General features: G+C 33.1%; 2 protein-coding genes across 2 annotated transcripts; one reads left to right on the top strand and one right to left on the bottom strand.

The window, feature by feature from the left end:
- Nucleotides 1–3,126: 3,126 nt before the first annotated feature.
- On the bottom strand, nt 3,127–4,413 carry LOC134693543 (craniofacial development protein 2-like). Its single transcript, XM_063554384.1, has one exon. The coding sequence runs from the start codon at nt 4,411–4,413 to the stop codon at nt 3,127–3,129; it is 1,287 nt and encodes a 428-aa protein (XP_063410454.1).
- A 370-nt stretch (nt 4,414–4,783) lies between these two features.
- On the top strand, nt 4,784–20,773 carry LOC134692044 (splicing factor 3B subunit 4-like). The gene is made up of 10 exons (XM_063552402.1): nt 4,784–4,871; nt 7,348–7,431; nt 8,346–8,491; nt 9,234–9,362; nt 9,641–9,821; nt 13,674–13,841; nt 14,458–14,577; nt 16,856–16,990; nt 18,204–18,350; nt 20,051–20,773. The coding sequence occupies exons 1-10, from the start codon at nt 4,838–4,840 to the stop codon at nt 20,218–20,220; spliced, it is 1,314 nt and encodes a 437-aa protein (XP_063408472.1). The 5' UTR covers nt 4,784–4,837; the 3' UTR covers nt 20,221–20,773.
- The last annotated feature ends 1,494 nt before the right edge of the window (nt 20,774–22,267 follow it).

The raw sequence follows: 22,267 nt of genomic DNA, 5'->3' as shown, positions 1-22,267 counted from the left end.
GGGTCTTATTTGCATGAGACTTTGAATAAAATATATATTTATCAGTCTAGTCAAATATAAGATTGAACTCAATACAAATTCATTTTTAATAATCGTTTGATATGAAAAAAAACGTTACCTGATGAAAGCATGTCTTTTGTTTACATTGCATATGACGTCATAACTTAAAAATCACATATAAATCTTTAACAACAGAACCCAAATCTTAAACGTTATGGTATTTTCGTTTCTTTTCATCAACATGTTTAAAAAATGATACGTACATGTCATACATGATAGACTTCTGTAACAAAAAATTTGTTCCGGCGTGACATTTGTTCCACGGGAACAAATTTCATAGGAAATATGTTCCACCGGAACTTATGTCACAGAAAATATGTTCCAGCACTATAAAATTTGTTCCGGAACTAATTTTTTAACCAAGTGTGAAATAAGTTCCGGAACAAAAATTACAGCACCATGACAATGTATAAGTTTTGTTCCAATATTAAAATAAAAAAAAAGTGAAATAGGTTTGTGTGATATTAGTTTTGAAAGAAGGTATTTTATAGAAGTCAATGAAAATGTTCTGCTGGAACCTATTTCACAGGAAAATACGTACTGTGCTTGCATGGGGTACATTTGCAACTGAAGACATGACTTTAGGATGAAAATAAGAAATAAAAGCGATGATAATGTTTCATAATTTGTATCTATTTTTATCTTTATGTGGTGTTCTAATCATACATGTACTTAGCTATGGTCATTGCACATTTTTAAGAGAGTGTGTTTTTTGTTTCTCTATGTCTTTAAATATAATTGAGCATACACTTTGTCCTTTTTGAAAACGTACAAATGTTCATCTTTAACTATTATATTTTTTTTCCTGAATGACTTTTATTATTATTTCTTATTCTACTCTTTCCTGGTTCAAAAGTGTCATTTTTAGTATTATTAATTGAGTATGTTATTAACTTTTGCTTTACTCCACATGATCCAAATTGGATGTTTAAACTTTTTCTATATTACCTTATCAATTAAGTACATGTTTTTTATAATGACTTTAAACTCACTGATGACAAGTGCTCAGTACATGTATAAAAGAAAACTTGTTTAACCAGGGGAACATATTTCATAGACAAGGAACTTATTTCACCAGGTGAGGAACAAATCTCACGAACATGGAACTTATTTCACTAGATAAGGAACAAATTTCACCAACCCAGAACTTATTTCACCAGGTAAAGTGTGGAACTTATTGCATAGAGATGGAACAAATTATATAGAAATTGTCTGTGAAAAAAGTTCTCCCAGAACATATTTCCTGTGACATTAGTTCCACTGGAACTTTTTTCACAGGAACAAATTTTGGCTCACACTTCGTCCCCAATCGCCTGCCTCATATTATGTGTTCTTATATCAAAACGGCTATTAGACCTGTATAATTTTACAATAAACAGTCAACAGAAGGGATTGACAACCTTAAAATTATTCTTTTATTTGTTCTTTGAATGCACTTTTGTGTGGATATATGATAATGTACTTTTTTGGTGGGGGGAGGGTTGTGGTTATCTTTAAACCTATTCTTTCCAATATCTGTCACCTTATATGAGACTGTATTGTTGTTGTTACTGTTTAGATAGATATATATATTCAGCATTAAATAAATTATAATTTCTAAATGCACTAACAAATAAACATTCTGTATGAAATTTACAGGGCAATTATTATGGCGGGAAATTCAAGGGCTATAATTCTGATTGAACATCCGGTAAAGAGCGCCATCTTCTAAAAGAATCCATGATATCTCGGCCTATAACAAAATCGGACTATAACAAAATCGGACTATAACAAACTCGGCCTCCCAAAATCGGACTATTACAAACTCGGACTATACCAAACTCGGACTACTAGAAGAATATAAGTATAATGTTGGTTGTTGTTGTTATTGGCAATTAATTTTCAATTTTTAATTCAAAATGAATTTTTATCTTCAATTTATTTTTGAACATTTTTGAAGGGGATAAAAAAAAAATACGTTAACAAGATATATTTAAAAATAAAAACACAAAAAAAAAATCTTTTTGATATTCATATATTGAAAAGTTACCACTGATTTGTCTTTGTTGTATTTATTGTAATAATGTCCCTCTCAGAATAAATTGTTATTATATGCATATCTTAATTGATTAAGACATCATGCCACGTGTATAGTTGACACCTTTTTAATCACCATAGGTTAAACAAACAACTGGCACATGTACTGTTGACACCTATCTAATCACCCAAGTACCTGTTATTACACGAAATTGGGAACTAACTATCCAATTAAAAGTGTCTTGTCTTGTATTGGCTATAACTGGACTTCAGTTTTTTTTGTTATTATTACAAATCTTGTGTTAATTATTGTAAGACAAGTCAGTGAATTGTTGCAGGAACATATATATGTTAGATATACTGTTCCCAGATTGTAGCATTTCTGGTTTCTGATCATATTTTGTATGGTGGTCTCTTGGTGTGATTTATCTGTACAATGTAATACTATTTTTAAGAATAAAGAAAACATAGGGTTTACAAATTTTATTTCAATAGAAGTTCATGTCAACAAACAATTAAAACATAACAATGATTTCGTCATTCCATAATCTCTAATATTTCTTATGAAAAATATGATGCATATATAAAACACAAGCACATTTTAAAGTCAAAGGTATTTTGTCATCATCTATAAAAGCATGCAGATATGAATGGTCATTGTCAAAGCACACTTAAAGCAAACATAGCACATTTAAAGCACACATAGCACATACAAAACATACAAAACATGCATAGCACATACAGAATTCTGAGTCATATCTGAGATAACATGCAAAAATGAATGTTATTGTCAAGGCAAGACGAGTTTAAACATCAACAGGAGCAATTAACTTTGCCAAATCTTTTTGAATGGTGTATGAAGAATGTTTGCTGTTAAGGTTGGATCTGATTTAAATAGTTCTGCTGATAGTTTATCGTTTCCTGGAGCTTTATTGTTTTTAAGACTCTTCACTGCTTTGATAATTTCCGATCTTGATGGAATTTCTATATTTACTTCAAGGTCGTGCTCTGCTATTGGTATGTTTGCTGTTGTTTCTGGTTCTGGCCTATTTAATACTTCTTTGAAGTGCTCATTCCATCTATTCTCTTGTTCTCAGCCTCTAGAGCCAATCCCTCGATGAAATCTTTTTTATCTTTTCTGGTGGCTTTCTTAACGTCCTTGTTACAGTTGGAGTATTGGCCCCTTAGTCTGTCTTTTAGTCTATCAGAGTGAGTGTTGCAGATCTTTTTCTTTAGCTCTTTCCTGTTGTCAATCAGCGACCATGTCTCTTGTTTGATCCATTCTTTGTGCTTTTGGCGTTTGAAACCCAATATTTTTTCACTGGTCTTTTTAAACAGATCTTCCACTTCTTGCCATTGTTCATCTACTGTTTCACTCTCTTCAGTGTTGTTACTTTTTAGTTGTTCTAAGAGTTGGAAGCGATTCTTCAGTTCTAATTTGAAGTCATGGTTGTTTTTTATGTGTCTGAGTTTCCCGGTGTCGAATCTCTGTACCCTGCAAGGTTCTGATGCTCTCATTAGTTTGAGTTTGATGTTTGCTGTGACAAGATGATGGTCACTTCCAACATCAGCGCCTCGCCTTACTCTCACATCCTGTAAGGATCTCCTCCATTTGCCATTAATTGCTATGTGGTCGATCTGGTTTTTATCTCTGCCTCCAGGTGAAACCCAAGTCAGCTTATGGACATCCTTGTGTCGGAACAATGTTCCACCTATTACAAGATTGTTCAGTCCACAAAAGTCTACTAGATGCTCTCCATTTTCGTTCATGATCCCACAGCCATGTTTTCCCATTATTCTCTCAAAACCACTGTTGTCTTGTCCCACTTTAGCATTAAAATCTCCCATGATGATTGTTAGGTCTTTTTTGGGGATTTTCTCTATCTCAGCTTGAAGCATTTCATAAAATTCTATCTTAATTTCTTTATCAGCTTCATTTGTTGGAGAATAGACTTGGATGATTGATGTCTTTATAGGTTTTGTATTTAGTCTTGCTGTTATTATTCTTTCACTGACTGGATTATACTCAATGAGTGATTTAGAAGATGATTTGTTGAGGATGATGGCAACTCCCCCCTGGTGTTTGTCATCGTTTCTACCAGAATATATGATCGTATCTCCTGTATTTGTCAAGTTTTTGCCAAATCCTGTCCATCTACATTCACTTATACCTAATATGTGCAGCTTGTTTTCCTTCATTTCTCTTAACACTTGGGCTTGTTTTCCTGCCTCATACATGGTACGGACATTCCAAAAACCCAGTTTAAGTTTGGTTCTCGCATTCAGGATACTTTTCATGTGACTAGCTTCCTGCTGGCTTTCACTAGTCCCATTCATATGCGCAGAATTCTGCTGGTATTCTGATGTTACGAGACGAGTTAAATTTTTTTCTAATCCTTGTTTCCGTAATCAGATGCTGTTTTATGAGTAGGGGAGATTATCAACTCATATAACAAATAGTAATCATTTCTATATACGATCTTTTTTATTCAAAAATATTCATTATAATCTCATAAATTCGTATATAATTTTAATATATAAGATTTTTTTTATTATATACAGAAAAAAAAACAATCTTGTGATCGTAGTCCGAGTTGGTTCAATATATTTCTGCATTTGAATAATGGTAGGCCGAGTTTGTTATAGTCCGAGTTAGTTATAGTCCGATTTTGTTATAGTCCGACTTTGTTTTAGTCCGAGTTATCCAGCAGCGTTCTAAACATTGCAAAAATAAACGTACACACGCTGTTCGTTGTGTACGATGGCAGCAGGGCCTATTGCAGAAAGAAATCAAGGTAAAATATAGCAACAATGATTTATTCAGTAGGTTTTGACAATACGATGTGAATGCCATAAAAGACAATTTCACAATTAAACTTTTATTTGGAGATAAAAGAAAAAGGGGGAGGTAAACCTGGTCAACCTCCGAACCTGTTCCCTACTTTAGTCTGTAAATTTAACCTTTGTGAGACAAACGACTTCGTGGTCAACATAACAGAAATTCACAATAAATGGCTAAAGTGTTACTTCAAATCTGCATTATCTGATTTATCATAAAAAATATGAGACTACCGCTCTGACCCTGGTCTCGGTAGGTCAAAGTTGTCCACTACTTTGACCTGGAGATCAATCTTCTGATATCTCTCTGGTTTGTCTGTTTCCACCAAGTGGCCCTGTGGTTTTATCAGAGTACTTCGGCTTCCTCTACATAATAAAAGACTTAACAGTGTCCTAGTACTCCCTTTGTTTTAAGTGGAGATTGATTGTCCTTGTAAAAATAATTGTCGTATAAATATATGTTAGTGACACATCTCCATTAATCCCCATAGGGAGTGTACATGAATGCCACTGTACCCTTGCAGCTTTCATGGGGTTCTTTGGATATCAGCAGCATTTTCCATATTTACTAGTACATACATACATGTACATGTACCCTGTCAATTGTCTCTTCAAAACATGATAATTATACAAACCGTTGATGAGATTATATAGTCACAACACATGTAGGTCATTGATAAACAGAAGGAACATGTACACTGCTCTGTACTCCTAATTTAAAGAGGTGCAGTGTAAGATGTTTTATCATCCATATCGAACGACTCTGATTTCTGGAGTGTTTAGAAAGTCCTTGTTCCAATGGTGTGTTGGCCACCTGATACCATATAGTACTCCCAATTATACAATAGTCCTTCATCAGGGAATTTATTGAATTCAAAAGTATAGAAAAATCAACCAAGATATATGTAAGGTGAATTTTTTCTTCAGGATGCAAGTTCTTTCTTATCGTGTGGAGCAATATTTAGCATGCAGTGGGTATCCAGATGTCAGAGCTCCAGATAAGCTGCGTATTTGCGTGATCACGCAATACAAATAATAGAAAACCCAATGCAATTGTCCATTGAAGGGTTCAACAACCCAATTCATTCAACGGAAAACCCAATTATATGCCAAAATCATGAGTTCTCAACCCTGTTATTGGCTACCGATCGTGTTCTTTACGCTTATCCGTTTACATTCGTCGCGTAAACTATTTATATAATATTTATAATTGGAAATTCCTGTCGTTCTAAAAATAGATTCCTGCATCAAGTAGCTGAAATGGGTCCCTGTTTGAGTTTTCCGTTGCTCATAAGGTACACATGTTTTTGTAAACATTTCGATCTTCTCGGTGTTTATCCAATTAGCGTGTGTCATGTAGTCAGATTTTTTCCGCATTGCTCGGGATTTTTCATAACATACATTGAATTAAAACGAAAGTGAATGTCCGGTCAAAATATTGAATAGAAGCATGTTTTCGGCTTCTTTTGGAAAACTGAGGGAAAGTTATAATGATAATAAGACTCAGCCAGTGTTTTTAGAAAGCGTCCATCGAACGCACGGGCGTGTGTGCGTACCATAACGAGAACATTGCTAATAAACACGGGGTTTCATCAAAAACGAATTCAGTTGGAAAAAGTGAAAGGCCAAATCAATTATGAATGATAAAGCATCAGAAATCAAAAGTTATAATAAAAGACATCTAAACCCAGATTTATGTAAATTGAATGAAAGAAAATCATTCAAGTATAATTAGAGTTTATATACTATTTTTTATTCATTTTACGGTTAATTAATTAATACACACACCATGCACACATGCAGCCACTGATCAGGCACTGGTCTCAGAATTTTTATATAAAGGTACAAGACGAGTGCCTGTGAATACACATATCCTTTCACAGATTGTGAGAAAATACAAAACTGGCAAAAGGTTTGAAACGGGACACAAATTAAACCTACAATTGCTCCTCAGTGAATAAACCAAATAAAACAGCTAGCAAATAACCCTAATCATAACCCTAAACCAAATAAAAGAGCTAAACAAAGACAGAAACATATTAATTTAAGATGGAAAAAAATTGGGGTTGATACATGTATATTGCCTAAATATTCAATATTGTGTCGATGAAAAAATCCAATACATTAAGGAGCTTGGTGGTGAAAAACCCAATTTGATATTAACCTGAGGGGTGAATTGGAATTGGTAATGCAATTAAAAAACTTTATCACCCAATTATATAAGAAAATGGTGGGTAAAAACCCCAATTTATGAATTCTTATCTGGAGCTCTGAGATGTTAAGCATAATGATAAGAAAAAAATCTAATGAACAGAAATTAAACTTGATAAAGGACAGTTTTTAGCAACTATATAATAATTATTGAAATTTTAGGTTTTCCTTGATTATTCCAAGGATACTTTAATTAAAATGATATAAAATTGAATATTTTAGATGCCACAGTTTATGTTGGTGGATTAGATGATAAAGTAACAGAAGCCATACTATGGGAGTTGTTTCTTCAGGCAGGGCCTGTGGGTAAGTATTAGAAGCCATGTAGAAAAAACAAACGCACAACAATACACAGTGTAAAACTCAGTTTAAGAGAAGTACTAGTCCGATATCAGAACAGGTACAATGTAACAAAAGAAATTAAACAAAATGACAATAATACATCAATTAACAAATTAAGGCTGTCACAAGCATTAAATGCAATTTTATTAAGGCTGAGTGATATATACAGTGATACGACTGTCTAACATGTGTTAGTTACTGACAGAGGTCTTATGGGTAAGTGACATGAGGCCAAAATGTGTGAGTTGTTTCTATCGGGCATTGGGTAATGGTAATCAGCTGTAATCGATTACTTTTTACAGTGTAATCCTATGTAATCAATAATCATGCCATTTCTGATTACAAGTAATCATAATGTAATTGATTACATAGCAAAAAAAAAGGTGTAATCATGATTACTTTAAGATTACATTCATATGATTTCTTGCTGATTACAAATCTTGCATATATATGAAAATAGTTTTTGATAGGCATGGTCTTTAAGGTAAGAGTCCGTAAATCGAAATTTCTACAGGCATGTCTTTAGGTGCATGATTGATGAAAAAAAAAAATAACAAAAATACTGAACTCCAAGAATGCAAATTCAAGTTGGAAAGTCCCTTATTAAGTAAAGATAAGAAAGTAAGTGTTTGCACTTCCGGAACTCTTTTTTTCAAGCAGTTTCTCTGGCAGTGTTCCAGCTAGGCCGTTGCCCGCCCTTTCCCAATTCGGTCCTGTGCCCAGACTGGACAAGTTAAACTTTCTTATCTTTATGCGATTAATGGAATATCGCAAGTATGTTGGGGGGGGGGGGGGGGTCAGAACGCAGGATCACTTTCTTCTTGGGTTAGGGGATAGAAGATGTAATATTCTAACCTCTTTCTTTTATTGTTTTTCAGTGAATGTCCACATGCCCAAGGACCGTGTAACACAGAGTCATCAGGGATATGGTTTTGTGGAATTCATGGGAGAAGAAGATGCAGATTACGCTATAAAAATTATGAACATGATAAAATTATATGGTAAACCTGTCCGGGTTAATAAGGTAAATAAATGCAACAGTAGTATACCACTCTTCGAAATTCATAAATTGATTGAGAAAAACAAATCTAGGTTACAAACTTTAACTGAGGGAAGCACATCAAACATACAACGACACAACAGCATATATAGTATATTATAACAATGGCCATTTTCCTGACTTGGTACAAAAGTGGTGGGTTGATCCTGGTTTTGTGACTAGCCAAACCTTACGCTTTTATGGCAATGTTAAACATAACTTTAATGACAACATAACATGACAAGACTACAATACAAATAAATGGGAGAACACACAGGACAGAGAAATAGACAAATAAACAATACAATAGAACAGTACAACAAGCAAATAGTTATTAAAGGATCAGACTTATAATTTAATACGCCATTTGAGTGTTTCGTCTACATAACTTTATATGGTAAATCTCTCTTGGTTAATAGAGTGAACTTTAGCTAGTGATCTTCATGAAAGATGTACAGTTGGGGCAAATTCGTCTTATAAAAAAATAGGAAGATGTATGATTGTGAATGAGACAACTCTCCACAAGAGACCAATTGCCTTGGAAGTTAATCACTTTAGTTAACCACACAGCCTTCAATGAAATTATAGCATCACATTCAAGAGATATAGTACATGATGTATCACATTATCATGATGCTAAAGTTCCATGGGGGAGAACACTGCAAGTCTGAATCCAACTTAAATTGATGAAAATGTATTATACAAAATTCATTTTGACTATTTGTAGGCCTCTGCACATCAGAAGAACCTGGACGTAGGAGCCAACATATTTATCGGTAACTTGGACCCTGAAGTTGACGAGAAACTGTTATATGATACATTTAGTGCTTTTGGAGTCATATTACAAACACCAAAGGTATGAAACTTATAACTCATGTAAAATATCACTATGTCTGTGTTTTCTGCACAAATAAAAAAGCTGAATGAACGAAGGAAGTGGTGGAAATCTATTTGTGATCACCTGAGATAATTTTGAATTATAAGTCATGAGAGATAGAGCTTCATAGAAATCTAAAATACACCATGACAAGTTATAGATCAAGTTAGCATTTTGTTCCAGTACAATGATTTTTTAACAGAAAGAGGACTATGTCTTGTCATACAAAACTCAAAGAATGCTTGTTTTTATTGTAGATCATGAGAGATCCAGATTCTGGGAACTCTAAAGGATATGCCTTTATAAACTTTGCCAGTTTTGAAGCTTCTGATGCTGCGATAGAAGCTATGAATGGACAATATTTGTGCAATAGAGCTATAACGATCTCATATGCATTTAAAAAGGATTCAAAAGGAGAAAGACATGGATCTGCTGCAGGTATGAATACTTAGGGTTGAAAAAAGGGGGAGGGTGTAAATCTTTGATTTATGGTAAAACTTTCAGATTGGTATTGGTTTCATTATCTTTAATGTTAACTGACACCTTACCAGTCTCTATGAGGTACTTTTTTAATATATTTCAATGTTTACTCTGTATTATAATGTTCTGTGCCATGCACAACACTACCTATTGCAACAAAAAAATAGCACATGTTCAATAGAATGCACTGTGTCGCGCACAACACTTATCTATACAAAATAGTTTGTTTATGTAATATATACGTGTTTCTCGTTTTGTTTATATAGATAAGACCGTTGGTTTTCCTGTTTGAATAGTTTTACACTAGTAATTTTGGGGCCCTTTATAACTTGTTGTTCGGTGTGAGCCAAGGCTTTGTGTTGAAGGCCGTACTTTAACCTATAATGGTTTACTTTTTAAATTGTTATTTGGATGGAGAGTTGTCTCATTGGCACTCACACCACATCTTCCTATATCAAAATACCTTGTTTGGAAAGTGTTATACAATACAATACAGAATAAACATGGAATTTATTTAAAGATTCAAACAAACGAATTTATGCAAATTCCATAATTAAAAGTAATTCCAAGTTTAAATAATAGCCTGTTCTATTCTGATTGATAAAAGGAAATGAAAGGGTGATAATAATCAAAAGTTATACTCAGAGTGTGGTGGAATATTTCAATTGTTTCAAAACAGGGAACATGATTTATATAACAACAATGAGATGTGGTATGATTGCCAATGAGACCACTATCCACCAGAGCTCAAATGAACATGATGAAGTGGACCACGGCTTCCAAAACGGTCATATATTCCGGACATGACCGAAACTTTTATAAAAAGACCGGCTGCTCTCAGCCTCAAACGGTCTAATAGAATTATTTTTTTCAAGACATTTTTCATAAAACGGTCATTTCAATTTTGAACAACTTTCGATCATTAAAAATGTCCGTTTGGGTTTTGGACATGTCCGCTTGGGCATACTATTTCACAAAGATATTTCGGTCATAATTGGGTTTATTACAACAGATGCAGCATATTTAAGATTCTTTGAAGTGTCTCAGTTGGTCTAATTCTCTGGGAACATAAATGTACGGCTTGGTTTTTAGCTTGTGTACATCAATAAAAAGTAGAAAAAACATGTTTTCTTTTATTTAAATAACAACAAGCTGTCACACAATAATCCCTTCAATGAGTTATATTGAAGCCATAAATCATTCACTGATTACAGGTTTGTTACCTTTGACGAGGTGTCCTTAGCTTGTCTCTTTATCAATAGAACTAATGATGCATAACAAGGTACACAAATGTGATCAGGTAACGAGGTCAAATATGTAAGCGTGTACTGAACAACATCATATTTAATGACGCTTTATAGATATTATTTTAAATTAGCATTCAGTTTAACAAAGTTTCCTGATATTTAAAAGTGATAATTTAAATAAGTATATTTTTAAATGAATAAGTATGATATCAGATATATAAATTTTATTTGACACTGTACATTGTGTTAAATACTGGGGTACTACAAAGGGGAAAATTAATTGAAATATATATTAAAAACACCAAGAAAAGCTTCGCTTGTGTATACCAAGCTGACTTGTCCAATGAATAAGAGGGCGGTCTTTATTCTTGTTTTCATATTTAAAAAAATGTTTTTACAATTGAAATCATAAAGAATAATATCCAATCATGACAATCTCTGACTCTTTTAAAGACTTTGTCTGAAATTGAACTTTATAAATCTGCCAGTCATGGGCAAACGTAAATGTGACGATTCCGATCAAAATTCGAAATCTGCTAAAAATGCTAGAAGCCATTTAATGAATGGCTATTATTTATTTTGAATTTATTGAACCATAAAACTAATTTTTGACTCTTCACATTGAATAATCCGCGAAGCGGATTATGTAAAATGTGAAGAGGCAAAAATTAGTTTTATGGTTCAATAAAATCAAAATAAATTATTGCCATTCATTATAAATAAATTTCTATCAAAAATAAGTCTCAAAGAACTTTTTATATTATTTATCTTGACAATAACAACGTACGCACATGTTGGCGTATGAATACACAACGTCAGAGTGGCGTGTTGCCATTAAAATTGGCAACATTGAAAATAAAACTAATAATTTTAACCAATCAGAAGACAGTGAATACAAAAAATTTATTTATTCAAAAATGGTTACAACTGTTTTTATGGTTAAGATTTGACAGTTTGCTAAATGCTATGTTTTGTGACATTTGTCAAAAACATAAACTGAAAAATAACTTTGTAAAGCCTGGTTCGACAAATTTTCGAAAGTCAACCGTTGTAGAACATGCTAATAGCAATGACCATGATAACATTCATGACCGATTTCCAGACAACAAAATTTTCGAAGCATTCTCTGTGTTTGAACCGTCGAACTTTCCGAGTAGTGTTGCCGACCTTCCTCGCTACGGTGAGCAACAGTTAGAGTGTCTCGGGGACCATTATAACTCAATCAACCAAGAAGAACTACAACTAGAATGGGGTATACTTAAGTATTTGATCTTCAACAATTATAAGGGACTTTCGTTTGCCGATCTGTTAACCGCCATTATTTCTAGAAAAGACCAGTTCCCTAATGCAATTTTTCTAATGGAAATTTCACGTATTTTGCCGGTTTCAAGTGTCGAATGCGAAAGGGGTTTTTCAAGGCAGAACATTATTAAGACAAAGCTAAGGTGTAGTCTGGGTATTGATGCTTTAGATCAACTTATGAGAATAAGCTTAGTAGGTGTAGATGTTGAAGACTTTGACCCTGTTCCTGCAATCCGCAAATGGCAATCCGTTCGTAACCGCCATGTGTATCAGAACAATGCATTCAGCAAGCTGATGAATATTAGATCTTAAATTGGACTAAGTGTAATCTTGTGCTATGATCTGTGCTTCTTTTCAATGAACTCATTGTAATATTTATTGCTTGTGTTTGTCAACATTGTGCTATTATTGTTGTTATATGCTTACATAATATATCATGTTGTTATTCATTAAATTATTAATCAACAGAGTATGTTTTTATTTATTCTTGATTTTCTAAATCCAGTTCGAAAATTGTACAACAAAAAAAAGTTTATCACTGTTCAGTAGATTGTACACGGTTTAAAACAAGATCCTTCATTGGGCCTCTTCAATGTTATCTATAAATACCGCAAGTTGTAAAGGTCACATGGTCAGGTAATCAATACACAAAAAAGAAAAGTATCACGTGTATCAAGCTGTACTACAATAATAAAGTCAGTTGTCATCAACAGTTTTAAATAATATGGCCTTAATTAACAAGTGTAACTAAAGTACCCACAGAGAGAAGATAGATTATTTAAACAAAAACAAAAACATGAGAAAAGTCAGGTTATGCAATGCTGGTTCCCGATACACAGAAAAATGACACAAAAACGAGGAAAATATTTTATTCATTTTAAGAATAAAGACAACAAAACAGTTATAAATAATTTATTGCATATAACACTTCTAATTACTTAGACATATATAGCTTATGCATCCTTCAAGTTACATTTAAGAATCCAGCTGATCATTGACCATCAAAAATATTTCTTTGTAAAATGTCCGACTGTCGTCAGGAAATTTTGGAAGCCCTGAAGTGGACATCAGTTATATATGTCACTTCAGGAAAATTTCTTATTCAGTATGATTTACCCTTATTTAATTTCAATAATGATTTCTCTAATTAATGTTGATGTAAATTTTTTTTATCAATTTGATTAGAAAAGACTTTTGTAATATTCCTCTTGACAGAATTTTTTTTTTTTATTACTGTATTTTCTTGTTATTTTTATTTTAGAGAGACTATTGGCTGCCAAGAATCCCTTATCATTAACAGACAGACCTCATCAGTTGTTTGCAGATGCCCCACCCCCTCCACAACAACCCCCAGGTCCAGGACCTTCATCATCCATGGCCCCTCCCCCTCCTCCACCAATGGGAGGAATGATGTCAGCAGGACAAGCAGGTTTGTCAAAAAAAGGATAGATTTTATTTTGTAGAAAAGATAAATTTTGAGTTTAAATTTTGTACAAACATAATAAATAGACATTTAATAGACAACATAAAATAAATCAGGAGCCCAAACTTGAAAGTTACACGATGAGTTAAAAAGTGGTATTAGGGACTACAAGAAGTGAACAAATTTTAAGGCTACAAAGGTTTCACAAGATCTCCTACATTAAACAACAAATTCTAGATGTCTTAAAAGGCAATTTCACCGAGGAAAAAGAAAATCTTTTTCAACTGTTTAACCAGAGAAAATAAAAGGCAAGAGGCATTACTTCAAATATACATGTATGCCTAAAAAACAATGAAAACAATAATGCAAAAAAAGAAAGATTTTCTCGAAGTACCCAATATGTGTAAAGAAATTTATACAAAACTAATCTCACAAAATGACAGAACAACAGAAATAGGAATACACTTGTAACTATGTAATTAACTGATTAGTGAAACAAACATGACCTGATGAAAAAGACCTGTAATCAAACAATCTATTGGTCTAAAAAAACAATTATTGTCCTGAGCAACTAGGATCTAACTGAAAACCAACAACACCTTTAATAAAATTTCTATTTTAGGTCCTCCAACATCGATGTCAAATATTCCCCCTCCTCCAGTGCCACCCCCCTCATCACAACATCTGCCACCACCACCTGTGCCACCCATGGGGATGCCACCATTTCCACCAGGACATCCAGGTAAAGTATTAGTAAGAGTTAGACAATAGTTTGGTAAACCTGTTTTGTTGGTAATATAGAAGTTTATTTATTTTATATGTAAGTAGTTGCTAAGTTGAAAATGCCAGAAGACTAAAAAATAGAAAAAAAAGTTGTCTCAGCCAAATTGACAAGTTATGGAAAAGGCTTATTGTCAACTGTTCTAGGCATATATTGGGGTTTATGTATTAGTGTTTCCTACAGGTGGTTTTGGCGTGTAATGGCGCCTTGCCGCGATTTCTCGACGCCCTGCCCTTTTTGGAAAAAAAATTTGGGGCCCTGCCCTAATTTTGTCGAAATTCTAGACGCCATGTCTTTATCGTCTGTGTGCCTTCATCAGCGCCCTTCTGCCCTGACGTCTTTTTCCAAAATTCTCTTGTGCCGTTTTGGTGAAATTTTGTTTTATCGATTTCTGATCTACAAGTTAATTACATATGATACCTGTGTGATTGCCCCCAGGTTAATCATGTCATTACAATCAATTACAATGATAAAGACTTCAAAGGTGTTAAGGTGTTAATAACTTAGTAATTTAATTAGGACAATGTATCTTTTTGTCATACTTTTGATGAATGTGTCAGCGAGTGTATTTAGCTTGGGTCGGCATGATCGATCACCAAGTCACAATGGAGGAGTGTATAAATGAAGACTTTCATGACTTCAGAATTGAATTGAAGTCATCAAAATAAAACTATGCCGTTACAGAAATGCCTTCCATCTCAACACAGTTAATGCAAACGTGGTGGAAATTGATTTTGCAATTTCTACTTCATAATTATACTTTTTATTAGCAATCCATGTTCTAAATATTATCAAATTAGAATTGCTCACAGTTTTCATAAATTCCAACCGTGCAATGGCTGTATAGCCAGTAAATGATGTTATAAACTTCTTATTGTTGTAATTCTTATATAGATATAATCAAACCATATTCTTTGATAATGGGTAGAGTGAAGTTAAACTATAAAAACATAATAAAAATTGTATGTTGATGAAGATGTACTATACATAGCTACACAAACAATGACATAAAGACTATAGTTGAAATGCATCTTTATTTAAAAAAAACAACAACCTATACAGTAAAAACTGGCACCCTGCCCCTTTTGAATTCTAGCTAGAGCTAGCTAGCTAAATTGTGTTAATTGTTTTAAATATTTCATATATACACTTTTTCTTGTTTAACATTTGTTTTAAAGATTGATTACGGATGTATATGTCCTTTTTATAGCATTAAACTAGTATGTTTTAAATGAATCCATTTTATAGAAATTGCCTGTTTATAGTTAGTGCCCTAAAATTGTTGTCCATCGCGCTTAATGTGACCTCTGAGCTAACAATTACCCTGCCCTTTTTAAAAGCTGCAGGAAACACTATGTATAGACGAAAAGATGTGGTGTGAGTGCCAATGAGACAATTCTCCATCTTAGTCACAATGTATAAAAAGTAAACCATTACAGTTCAAAGTACAGTATTCAACACAGAGCCTTGGCTCATTTTGAACATCAAGCTATAAAGGGCCTAAAAAAAGGCTAGTGTTAAACCATTTAAACGGAAAAAAACAACGGTCTAATCTAAATAAAAAAAGAAAAATACTTATGAACCACACCAAAAAACAACAACCATCGAAACAACAGGCTCCAGACTTGAGACAGGTGCATACAAATGTAGTGGGTTAAAACATTTTAATATGTGCCAATCTTCACCCTAACCTGAATCTACAGTGTAACATATAGAATATGTTTGTTAAATCACTTTAAATGTCTAGATCTTAGATACTTTTCAAATCAGTTTGACCATATAAAAGTGTAATTGTTGATTAATAAGGAAATATGCTAACTTTTGATACACATGAATGTTGTTAATATTTGTCACGGAGATGAACCACTCCCCTTAGTCATGTGACCTGAACATATGTTTTTCATAGAATTATTGATTGTTTTCAAATGTTCTCTGCTACAATCCCATTGAAGGGTGGCAGTCCTAATATGAAAGTAGCTGAGAAACTTCATTGATAATCTGTTTATCACGATTTTCAAAAAGCAACATCAATGAAGGCTTATATAAATGATGTCATTGTGTTCTCATTCTATGCAAAACCATTCTCAGTGGAGAAACATAATTATGAAAAAAAATTATCACAAAAATAATCAAGGGAAATTTAAGAAAAAGTGATAATCAGTTTATTTGATAGTCATGAAAGTGATCCTTTCAAATTTTTATTTACTGTTTATGTTAAACAATTCTGATTAAATTTTAGGACAAATGCCATTCATGCATCCACCCATGCAGAGACCCCCACCCCCTTCATCGATGCCAGGAACAACGGGGGCACAGGCATCACATGCCCCACCCCCTCCACATTACTCACAGCCAGGACCCCCAAGATATCCAGGTAGGTTGAACAATATAATTATCATTCTTTCAATTGGTGAATTGAGGGTTGCAATTATAGGTTTACTAGAGAGGCATTGCAAGATGTTTATAGGCTACATTTAATCCCTAGGAATGGGAATTCTATGATTGCTAGGTGAAGCCCAGAAAGAACAATAACTCTTTGACATATGAGATTCAATTTCAATGCTTCCAGTGTGCATTTAGGCTGCCAATAAATTTTGTTATAAAAATAGACCTTTGGGTATTATAAAAAAGAAGATGTGGTATGATTGCCAATGAGACAACTACCCACAAAAAGACCAAAATGAGACAACTGTTTACGGTTAGTCCTTAAAGAAATATCCTTCCTCATAGTTAATGAAAGAAATATATTTTTCTGCTGGAATTTTTCCTGGGCAATCAACCTTACAGATTATTTATTTCACTTACCAACATTTTTAGCTGTTGTCACATTTTAAATATGAGATGTTTTCAGATATGGTACAAATATTTATGCAGTTTAATTATCTCCCTTGTCTAGTAAACTTTTTCGTAAGTTTGAATGGTTCAAACTTTTTTAATTTCTTACACTGAAATGAGAACAAATAGCTTTATTTGAAATGAAGAAATGCTAAACACAAACCTAAAGACACAGATAAAAGTATGGTGCCCTATTTATGTTTCTTTGAAGCAAAAGTCAGATTAATATATAGAGTTGTCTCCCATTTAATGCAGAAATTAATGAAAGGATTTAATTTGAAGTATGAGTATTCATTAAATAAGACAAACAAATAAGTGTACATGCACTTGCACACTTTTCCTGTTTTATTGAATATGTTAGTAAATTCAGAAATAAGTTGGAATGGCTATATCATGTGTTGCTTGTTTTAAAATACTTTATCATCAACTGCAAAAGAGACAAAAAATCTGAGCTTGATTGGAAAATAGATTGGAGACTTCGGTAGAAGTTATTCGAATTTAATTCAGCTGAATTATAAATAAAAAAATACTTGCAGACAAAAAAAAAATTACTTCCTATCTTAAATCTATAAAAGCAAGTCATTTTGGTCTATTGTGGATAGTTGTCTCATTGGCAATCATACCACATCTTCTTTTTTATATGATGTATACTGTTACAGCATTCATACATTTTAGTCCACCCACACAGCTTCATGAATGAATTTCATAATTAGAAAAAAAGAATAAATTGATTTGTTTTTCACTAATTTCAGGACCTCCCCCTCCAGGATGGAATAACCAGCAGAGACCACCATACCCAGGACAAGGACCCCCACCCCCTCCTCCTCCAGGGATGAGACCCCCTCCCCCTCCTGGATGGAACGGTCCACCACCTCCAGGAATGAGACCACCACCCTTCCGTAAGTAAATCAGAATATTATTTTATTGTCAAGGTGGGATACCTATTTTCATTTATTTCTTGGATATACAGTGGATTCATTTAATTTGTGGGTACCAATTTTCATGGATTGATAAAATCTTGCATATTTGTGGATATTTAAATTTTTGTTTTTTCGCAAAATCTGCACACATTCTTTCAAAACATGTGTATTTTGTTGAATATTTAGATTTGTGGTTCCACTGTACCCATGAAATCCATGAAAATTTGTATCCAAAAAATATTAATGAATCCACAGTAGGTGAAACACAGATGAATGATGAAATTTTCTAAAGGCTTGTTTACTTTTATAGACTTTTGCAAAACCTCAAAACCAAATATCCGCTCAAGGTCAAGGTACAGTAAATGGGCTATGTCACAGATTTCAGTAAAATTTGGCATACAACTCTGGCTCGATGAACTACAACTGAAAATCAAAAAAATATTTCATTTATCTCAATAATCATTTAAAATATAACTGAGTGAATTCTTACAAAATTGGTGAACATTTGTATAGAAAGCACATAAAATTGGCGAAAACCCTTCTAAAATTTGTCTTAAAATTGCCAAATCTCTAATTCTACTCCATAGATTTTTCTTAAAAAAATATATGTAGATGATACATAAATTTCCGTTATAATGATGCAAAATAAAGATAGGGTCACCGACTTCGTTTTTACGGTATACATCATTCAAAGTTGCGTTCTTTGTGAAAATATCCAACAAAATGTCGAAATAATCGTAAAGTTATCGCGTTGCAGGCCGTAAACCGTTGATTTGACGTTTTTCACTACCAACAAGGTAACAAATTGATTATTAGACAAAAAACGAATCCCTATGATTATTTTATATCATTAAAACAGAAATTTATGTGTCAACAATATATAGTTTTTTTAAGAAAAATCTATGGAGTAGAATTATTGATTTGGCGATTTTAAGACAAATTTTAAAAGGTTTTTCGCCGATTTTATGCGCTGTCTATACAAATCTTCACCCATACTAAAAGAAATCAATCTGCAATTTTTCAGATAATAAAAGAGATAAATGTATAATTTTTTCGATTTTTAGTTGTAGTTCAACGAGCTAAGGTTGTATGCAAATTTTTAGCAAAATCTGCGACATAGCCCATGTACTGTTCCTTGACCTTAAAACAATTTTTCCTCAATTCACGAAAACAAATGAATCCACAGTATTGGATATATTCTGTCTTCGTCTGATTGTAAAATATATGTAAAGCATGAGTCTTTTGAATACCTTGAAGATACATTAAAACTTTATGATTGAATTGTTGTCATTCAGAGTGACTTTAATATAAAGTTCATGTTTTAAGGGGCTAAAACTTAATTCTAGGACATCAGCTTGTTTCATGGAAATATTTTACCTGTAATACTGTAAATTCAGAAATAATTGCTAGAATTTATAATTGTGATTTTGTCATTTTAGACTTAAATGTGATTTTAATTTTTGTGATATTGAGATAAATCCTGTTCAATTCAAATAAAAAATTTCAAAATGCAAGTTTTAATTATTGCAATTTAACCCTGTTACATTTTTCGCAATAATAAAAATATCCCAATAATTACGAAATTTACCATTAGATATATCTGTATTTTTATTTTTATTCCTATATAGTTACAACACATTTGATAGATAACAAAATAACATATTAATTATTGTTTTCAGCTGGTGGCAGACCCCCACCCCCAGGAATGAGAGGACCCCCTCCACCAGGCATGGGAGGTCCACCCAGAGGTCCACCAGGGCCTGGACCACGTGGACCACCACCCCCCAGAGGTATGAGAGGTCCACCACCTCCTGGTATGAGAGGACCGCCACCACCTCCAAGGAACTGAAGTTTCAAATAGAACATGTTGTGATGGAAGTTGTAGTGTTGAAATACAATCTGATGATAACTTATTGGACAATATGTAGTTATTATTGTAAAATCTCTGTGCAACGGGAAAATATTGACCTTTCTTTATGTGGTGTGTCGAAAAAAGGAAAAAAATATTCTCTGAAAAAAACTCAAATTGATTATCGTCAATTACTCAATTTAAAAAACTTGAACAAATATATTCAAATTGCTGAACCATGAAGCTACATAGAGAAATTGAAATAATATTCAGCACTTAGGTCAAAAATTTAAAATGAATTGCTTCTGTTTAATCATGTGACCATATCATTTCAATGGTAGTATCTTTAAAAAGCTGATTAAATGTTGTTTATTTTTCACTTTGGGCTGCCCTTGATCATTTAGATCTAAAAAGTTTGAAAAAGGGTCCTATAAAATTACACCTTTTCCTTAGAATGGGTTTGTACGGTAAGGCAGTCCTGGATTCATGTCATTACATTCATAATACCATGTCATTAATGTTATGTTTATTATTAAAATGTAAATACTGACAACAGCTGTTATTAAATTCTTTAACCATAAAATCTATTACTCAGTAAGTTTGTTTTCACCTGTCCTAAGTCAGGAATCTGATGTACATGATGTACAGTAGTTGTCGTTTGTTTTTTATACATGTTTCTATTTTTTTTTATTTAGATTTTTTTTATGTGGGTTTTCCCGTTTGAATGGTTTTACACTAGTAATTTTGGGACCCTTTATAGCTTTTTGTTCGGTGTGAGCTAAGTCTCTTTGTTGAAGCCATACATTGACCTATAATGGTTAAATTTTTTAAATTGTTATTTGGATGGAGAGTTGTCTCATTGGCACTCACACCACATCTTCCTATATCTATGTACAAATGACTTCACTAGTATGTAGGTGTGTATTGTCAACATGTAATTTACCAGCTATTTTTAGGATGAGACTAGTTTCTCTGTAATTGTTTGGGATCAAGACCAAGTAATCACTACCTTCATATTCCATTACTTTTTACCATGATGTTGTGGAAGATGTGTTTTAAGCATAGCAATGTTTCATGTGGTCTGTTTGAAAGGATCTTTCTATATAATTTGAATGTCTGCAGGGATTTTGTCTTAATTCCTACACAAAACATGGCTTTTGACAGGGAGATAACTGGTCTTTTTTCATTGAGATTTGAATCATTAAGGTATGACATATCTCCTAGAGATAAGATGATGTAGAAGCAGAGGCTTTGGGTCACAGTAAAGCCTTTAACAATGAGCAAAACATTAACAACATAGTAAACTATAAAATGCCATTACCCGGTAAATGACAAAGTAAAGACTTGTTCTACCTCAGGCATAGATTAACTTAAATGTATTTGGCAAAACTTTTAGGAATTTTGGTCCTCAATGCTCTTCAACTATGTACTTTATTTGGCCTTTTTAACTTTTGTGGATTTGAGCGTCACTGATGAGTCTTTTGTAGACAAAACGCTTGTCTGGCGTATATACTAAATTTAGTCCAGGTATCTATGGTGAGTTTATCTATAAAGGGTTAGACGAACAACCATTCTGAGAGTATTGCATGGCATTGCATTGTCCCATACAGATTAAAATTAATTGCACTGGTACTAATTCAACTTTGGATCTATAACTTGTCATGGAATAAACTTTAACAAATATCAAGTCAATATCTGTAACTTATCAAGAACAATGCACCAATTATTAAATTAATATCTTCAAACATGAAGAAAACTGATTTGCCAGACAGATAGACAAAAGTGCAAACGACTTCATCTGTAGATGACTTAAAATTCAGAAAGGTTCCAGAAAACCCAGTGTCTTGCCTTCTTTAGGAATCTAATAAATGTTTCAGGAACTGCAGACTGTATGTAACGTTAACTGGAAGAAAACTGAGTCCATATACAGTACGTACAGAAAACAGGATATTTTTTTTACAAAATTTACCTCTGCATACTATCTTATGATTATAAACAAGTTTCTGTCCAAGTTGAGTAGAAATCTAGGATAGATTAAGAAAGTTAT

This window comes from Mytilus trossulus, chromosome 12, assembly GCF_036588685.1.
Source record: "Mytilus trossulus isolate FHL-02 chromosome 12, PNRI_Mtr1.1.1.hap1, whole genome shotgun sequence".
Taxonomy (NCBI): Eukaryota; Metazoa; Mollusca; class Bivalvia; order Mytilida; family Mytilidae; genus Mytilus; species Mytilus trossulus.
The sequence above is the reverse complement of the archived record's forward strand: the minus strand, read 5'-3'. Positions and strand labels throughout refer to the sequence as shown.